This window comes from Microtus ochrogaster, chromosome 19 (genome assembly GCF_000317375.1).
Source record: "Microtus ochrogaster isolate Prairie Vole_2 chromosome 19, MicOch1.0, whole genome shotgun sequence".
Classification (NCBI taxonomy): Eukaryota; Metazoa; Chordata; class Mammalia; order Rodentia; family Cricetidae; genus Microtus; species Microtus ochrogaster.
Window position 1 is genome coordinate 2,102,952 of NC_022021.1, and position 7,431 is coordinate 2,110,382.

Consider the following 7,431-nt stretch of genomic DNA (forward strand, 5'->3'; position numbering starts at 1 on the left):
TCTCTTTTGTTTATATTATCCGGATCAAGTTTATGTGGTTTCAACTGATATAACACCTACTTTTCAGATGAAGGGATTTAACTCAATCAAGTCTCAGTCAAATCACTTTCTAGTTCACGGCTCCCTCTTCTAGGTTTTAGTAAAAGGTGAGCTAATGGTACTCGTCTAGTAGGGTTAAAGAGCATCTCACTTCTCTTTCATAATTAATGACTTTTTCTTCTCAAACCTACCTCTAAGAGAAAAATATTCTAAATTACTTTTAGAAATGACCATTAATAAATCAACAAAGTATATAATCAAAGAGCTAGAACACAAACAGACAGCAATAGTATTTTATTTAAACATGATTTTGTAAACCATCACACTGTGTACTTTTTAATTCAACAAGAACATTATTCCTCCCTCCCCCCAGACTTACAATAAGCCCTGTGCAAAGTCAAAGAGTTAATACAAGAGTGAAGATAAACAAGGTGGAATTTCTCAAAGTGTCAAATTGTAGTACTTGATACAAAGACACACAACCAGCTGTACTTTAAAAGTTTACATGCCATAAAACATTCATTTATAACTTTAAATATAGAGTAAAACACATTTATTTAAAAAAATCAGGGTTAATTTTAATATAAACCAGTGAATTATCCAAAGGAATATTTCTTAAAACTCACTAAAACCCAGCAAATATTGCAACTGAGGTAAAATTTACATGTAAACAAAACCATCACTTGTAAGGACGCAGGAGTGCAGAGGCCGCATCACTCCTTGATGTTCTGAAGCAGCTTCAGCAGATGTGACTCAATGACCTGCTGAACTGCAAAGACAGGCCACATGGTCACAGCACAGAAACAAGCAAAACCGAGCAAACAGAAGGCTGGTCTATAAATTCAACTTAGCCCTGGTATTTTGTAAAATGAAGTTATTTCTAAATAGGACTCATTTATAATCTGAGGACAATATGCCACAGTCACTCTTAAAATTAAGGCTGTTCCAAATTCAGCAACTGCCTGAGCTTCTGTGTTTTCTATACTGAGGTTTTATCTTTTTTTTTTTTTAAAGTAAGAACTCCAAAGTACATAAATAATTTTTATGAAAACATTTTTGAAAATCTTGCAAATACTGTCCACTTTTCCTCCAGTGACCATTTGAGTTTATGAAAAGTCCAATAAATGAATTCATTTCTTAACTTTATAGGAATCTGTTCACTTTGCACTCCATGAAAGCATATGTCTGGAATTAAGATAATATAATGTTTTATGCAAGAAGCAATGAAAAAGCTTTGGGTCACTGGCCTTTACTATATATAAGGCTTTCCTAAGATGAAACCCGAGACTTCTAAAATACTCACCACTTCTATAGCCGAGAGCTACAGCTAAATCCATAGAGTTGTATCCAGAATCTGTTTCAATTGTTGGATCAGCTCCATTTTCTGTACCAAAGCAGAAAAATCTATATAAATAAAATGAAAATGCAAATGTGTCTATTCCTGGCTCATATGCAAATGGCTGAACAGATCTTCAGCCACCCTGGAGGCATTTCCAACATGTTCACACAAATAACCGGGTGCACGGGCTACCCAGGGTGCACTGGTGGGCGGACAGGATTCCCAAATGTCTCTAGAGTAGCCGACACTCAAACAACTGGACAACACTCTACAGGAAGACACTGTGCACAGAGGACACAAGGGTGACCCCAGATGTGAGCGGTAAGGGCAAAAGCTTCAAGTGCAGGGGTGGAGTGTGAGGGAGCTCCTCTCGCAGGGCAGTCCTGTGACAACGGAAACCTAGGGGCAGACGCCAGCAGGGTAATACATCCAAACACCAGGTGAGCTCCTCTACGGGAAACTGAAGATGAGATGTTCGCAGGCTCCTATGACGGCTCTGTCACCTGCTTACCTAACAGCATCTTCACACACTTCACGTGGTTCCCATGGACAGCATACAGCAAAGGTGTCCCGCCGTTCTGCAGGGGGAAAGTTGGCAGCATTTTCATTGAGCAAGAGCCCATCAAATGCTGCTATGAAACTGGGCATGTAAAAGTAGTTTAAAATAACATTAATATTTTGTGAAAAATGTCACAAATAATTGAATTTATGACATTAAGTTGCTCATCCTAAATAAATACATTTTTTTCTTCTAAGTCCTTATAAAGCTAATATCTCCCTGAAATCAATTAAATACTAAAAGTTATTACAATAATTGTATTTTATGTATTTATTTTTGAGGCAGGGTTTCAAGTAGTCCTGTGGTCTTGAAATAGTCAAGATAACCTTGATCCTCCTGTGTCTACCTCTTGAGAGCTATCGTTCACTACCAAGTGAGGCTCTGGAGATTGAACACAGGGCCCATGTATGCAGGCCAGCACGTTAACAACAGAGGGACAGCCTTGTTACAGAATTTCAGTTCAGCGTGTGGACTCACCCAGTCATACTCATTGACATCAACTCCACAGTCAAGCAGCATTTTGACGATATCCGTGTAGCCCTTACTACAGGCCAATGACAGGGCACTTTCTCGACCTTTTCCTAAAAGCTGGGGATCTGCACCCTGCCGTGGGGAGTGAACATAGATGACTTCAATTAACTTAAACAAGAACACTTGTTTCTGTCAACATGACTACAGTTTAACAGTGAGGTCAGACCACCTTCTGGGATTAAGGAGGAAATAACAGAAACATGATACACGTGCTTGTAACAAACTGCCTGGATGCCTTCCTTCCTCCCCCTCCAGCTGCCTCAATCCCTCAATCCTCACTCTCCTCCACTCTGGAAAACGGCCCAGCTCCTCCAGAAGCCTTTCCTCCAGGACCTGTGACAGCACTTCTGTTCCTGCTGCACTGGGGGCTGGACACCAAGCCCCTCTCACTGATTTATGGATGATTAGCACTGCTTTCCCAGCTAGACCCAGGTTCCGTAAGAACGGTAAAGGCAGGGATTTATTCTGTACTCTCAATCTTCATGTCTAGTTGGCTGCAGATATAAAGACTGCACTAAAGCTTCAACTGGGCTCAAGAAACTACACATACACATTTTCTGAGCATTTTCCTTACATTCTGAAGTAGGAACTCTACCACAGCTATTTGCCCGTGTGCCGCAGCCCACATCAGGGGAGTAAATCCTTCTTCATCCGTGTGATTGATAACATTTTCTATTTAAAAGAAAAGCAATTTTTGTGATCTAATTTAACAACCACATATTAATATCACTTTGAAACCACTGGTACTCTAAAATCTTATGACTCAATGACATTCAGGGAGATGACTTTGCTGACTGAGGTCTGGATGTGCTGCTGTGACTGTCAGTCTGGGCATGTTAGATGTGCCCCACTGTAAGACGCTGGGCCCATGGGACACATTCTGTAAAGTAAGCACCACACACAGCATCACGTAGGGAACGGTTGTCAGCATCGTCTCAGGGACAGGGGACTCAGAATAGAATCCTGGCTCTTTCATTTTCTAGTGGTTCGGTTCTGGGCAAGTGACTTAATCTCTGTTAAACAGAGTTTAATAGCTTGCTTATCTCACTACATACATGGGAAGATCACAATACAATGATAGATGATAGCCCTTAGCGTTACCAGAATGTATACTTAAAGCTTCAGCAGTTTTCAAAAGCTACCTTCCCTCTAGCTAGCATTGCTGCCTGTGATTCTCCTTCATTGGTGCACTTGCTAGCATAAAATGCAGACTGGCTAATCTGAAACAGTCACACAATTCCTCCTTTAACCTCATTCTATTCCCTGAATGTAGCCTAATAGTTATAAACTGGATAGCTTTCCCCCTACAGTTATTCAGTAGGTTGAACATGAAATTTGTACTTTTTTAAAAATTTATTTTTATTTTTTAATTATGTATGTGTGGGGTGGGTATAGGTGCATGTGAGTGCAGGTGCTGGTGAGAACCAGAGGCATCAGAGGAAACCACCTAATGAGGATACCCACTCTTAGGTTCCGAACCATCTCTCCAGCTCCTGACAGCTAAGTATAAACAGAAATACATCTAAGTCTTAGGAAAATAAAATTCTTGGATCATGCTCTCATAATCAACAATAATGAAACACCTAAATTAAAAAAAAGCAACAGTTTTCTTACTCTCTATTACACTAAAAAGTATTTCATATGCATAAAAGATTATAAAAAAGGAGACCCTGTAAATTTTGGCATAACAATGGGTGGTTTCTTTAATCTTATAATCCTAGAGTGGGGAATCTTTTCTAAGCAGGATGTAAAATTCCAAATTCAAAAAGAAGAAAAATTTACAATTAAAAATCTGAAGAGGTCATGCAAAATGGACAAACTGGGGAAAATATATCAGGGAACAACAGAATTCAGTTTCTTTCACTTTGGAGTTAATATGACACAAATATACTGTGGGTAGTTCACATAAAAGAAACAATGGGATTATAACAAACATCAATGGAATTACTGTGAGGTACCCTTTTCACCCACAGATAGCAAGAATTAAAGACTCACTGCATCTATGACAGCTTGGGAAACTGCAACTCTAACACTAATATGAGGACAAACATCGGTTAAAATCTAAGAATAAGAAGGCAGAGGTACGCCCGGGTGCGCTCTGTGGCAGAACTCTGGCCTAGCCCATGTGAGGAGCTGATTCACTACAACAAAAACCATCTAGTTTGTGACCTGCTTATGTGTGAAAATTTACTCAATGGGTATATTTATAAAAAATGCTAGGATTGCGGCAAACATTTATAATCAGCCAGATGAATAGTTAAAAGAACAAATAAAAACCATAGTATATGGATATGCATCATAGTGGAAAAGTATAAAATGACTGGGTGTAGAGGTACACACTTATAATCCCAGCACTCGGAAGGTGGAGACAGGAGGACTGTGAGAGGGAGCTCATCTTGGACAACACAGTGAGAATCTCTGCCAATAAAAAGATCTCGGGGCTGGAGAAACGGCTCAGTGTTTAAGAGCAGTTCATGGTTCTTGCAGAGGGTCTAGGTTCCCAACACAGACATGTGGCTCAAACCATCCTAACTCCAGTTCCCAGGGATCCTCTTTTCACTCCACAGGCCCCAGGCATGCAAATGTTACATATACAGGCAAAACATGCATGTGCACACATGTGCAGGACACACACACAGACACACAGATCTTTGGTAAATATTAAATGAAAAAAGACACATTGTAGTGTATGTAAGATTTTCTTGTTTGTGTGCCTAACAAAAACACATACATATTTTCAAATATAACCCTAAATGGAAATGTTTTCTAGAAAAATTTCCTGAAAATACAAAAAATTTACAATGTTTTGGAGAAAAGTAAAGGAAGCTAAAACTTTCTTTTTTATTAAATTGTGATTTTAACTATATGGATTTTGTGCCTTGCATGTATATATACATACTACATGTGTACCTGGTACTCTTGGAGGCTAGACAGAGGGCATCAAATCCCCTAATCCTATATTTACAGATCGTTATGAGCAGACATATGGGTGCTGGGAACTAAACTTGGGCCCTTTGGAAGAAGAGTCAGTGCTCTTAATCTCATAACCATCCTAAAACCCCAAATTTTATACTTTATATTACTTAAAATTTTCTTTTTTTGCTATCCATTATTATATATTTGGTGAGATTATACAACTTCTTTTGTCTTTATAGTTTCCTATAAGAAAATAACAAACCCAATAAATTCAAATGAATATTTAAAATATAATACTTAAAAACCAGACCTTGTTCAATACAAGTACCTTGTTCAATACGAGTAGCCAGGTAGAGCATTTCTCCTTGAGCTGCCAACTGGTGGACAGACAAAGCTGCAACAACAACATGATAAAATCCTTCAAGTGCATCTCGGTACACAGCTGTTATGCCATGGTGAAGCCAGTTTTTCCCAAAACAAAACCCACCATTTTATCATTTAAGCCTAATAAAGTATCAAGTATTACAGATAGTGTTCTCTGAGTACTGACTCATATGTTAATATGACATCTGTAAATTATTTTTGGGCAAAATTTATCCTAAAGAGTGATTGAGATACCTAATTTTTAACATGCTACTTCTGTATCCAAACTTCTGAAGGATGCCCAAAAAGACACAATATTCGTTTTTGTTTTCTTTTTCTCTCTTTTTTTAAAGATTAATTTATTTATTATATATAGTGTTCTGTCTGCATGCTTGCTTGTATGCCAGAAGAGGGCACCAGATCTCATTACAAATGGCTGTAAGCCACCAAGTGGTTGCTGGGAATCGAATTTAGAACCTCTGGAAGAACAGTCAGTGTTCTTAACCTCTGAGCCATCTCTCCAGCTCTTGTCTTGGTTTTCTTAGTGATTCCACTTTTATTCTTGATTTTCCTGAGAGAGGGTCTGACTATGCTGCCCAGGCCAAAACTGAGCACGTAGACTCAAGCAATCCTCCCACCTCAACCTTCTGAACAGTTGAAACCACAGGGATATGCCAACGCTCCTAGCCTTTTAAATGCTACATACATGTATTTTAAATTTATGCAAGTAGGTGTTTTGCCTGCAATACCCATAGAGGCAAAAGAGGGCCTCAGACTCCCTCTATCTGGAGTTACAGGGGTTGACAGGCCAGTAAGTCTGGGAATCTAACCCACGACCCCTTGAAGAGCAGCCAGTGCTCTTAACCGCTGAGCCATCTCTCTAGCCTCCTAAATATTTTTATTTTGAAGTTGGATGAGTTTTCTTAACATTAGGAATGAGTTCATAAATAGACAACTGTCTGTGTGAGATTTTTCTTTTTCGTTGAGGGGGAAAATTTAATCTTAAAGACAGTCTCATTATGCAGCCTGGACAGTCTTAAAGTCCTAGCTCAGGCTCCTGGGCTCGGGGACTGCAGGTGTGACCGCCATGGTTGGTGAGAGTCAGTCTATCAGTAGAGGTTTAGCTGAGGCTAGTTAGCATGTTAACTCTGCCTAGCTGATTAAACTTTTACTCATAACATGGGGGACAGTTTTTAGCTTTTTATTATTTTTTTTCCAGCAGAGAAGGTGTATGGTTGGAATACTATCAGACAATCTCTTTGAGAAGCACCTTTAAATAATACCACCTTTAGTGATATGACTGGGTAGTCTTAATTCATAAAGGCAACTGTGTGGCACACACACATAAGTAAACTAGAAATGGCCCACAAGTGGAATTAGAACGCTTGAGGAAGATTCTTCATGGCTCAACTGCTACAGTTCGCAGTTCTGAAATCTGGAGGGATTTAGGATTCCCAAAGACCAAGATTTCACCAGGCTTTAGAATATACACACACTTGCATCATGGTATCAAATGTAGTTACTGTCCTGTTAGCTGGTTTTCTCTCATTCAAATACTCATGCTTCCCTGAATAACTATTAGCTAATAGAGAAACTTTATATCCTATACAATGACTTGCACTCAAAGTTGTTTTTTTTTTTTTTTTTTTTTTTTTTGCTTTTTCGAGACAGGGTTTCTCTGTGG

The 7,431-nt window shown here is 39.0% G+C and overlaps 1 protein-coding gene across 1 annotated transcript in view; it reads right to left on the reverse strand.

Annotated features, from left to right (window-relative positions):
* Window positions 1–311: 311 nt before the first annotated feature.
* Window positions 312–7,431, reverse strand: part of Ankra2 (ankyrin repeat family A member 2) — a 12,106-nt gene continuing 4,986 nt past the window's right edge. Inside the window, exons 4-9 of the mRNA XM_005356439.2 lie at window positions 5,713–5,778; window positions 3,043–3,140; window positions 2,415–2,540; window positions 1,890–1,956; window positions 1,343–1,423; window positions 312–808 (exon numbers count right to left, since the gene is read on the reverse strand). Of these exons, the coding sequence (XP_005356496.1) occupies window positions 753–808; window positions 1,343–1,423; window positions 1,890–1,956; window positions 2,415–2,540; window positions 3,043–3,140; window positions 5,713–5,778 (494 nt within the window). The 3' untranslated portion in view covers window positions 312–752. The remainder of the gene's footprint in view (window positions 809–1,342; window positions 1,424–1,889; window positions 1,957–2,414; window positions 2,541–3,042; window positions 3,141–5,712; window positions 5,779–7,431) is intronic.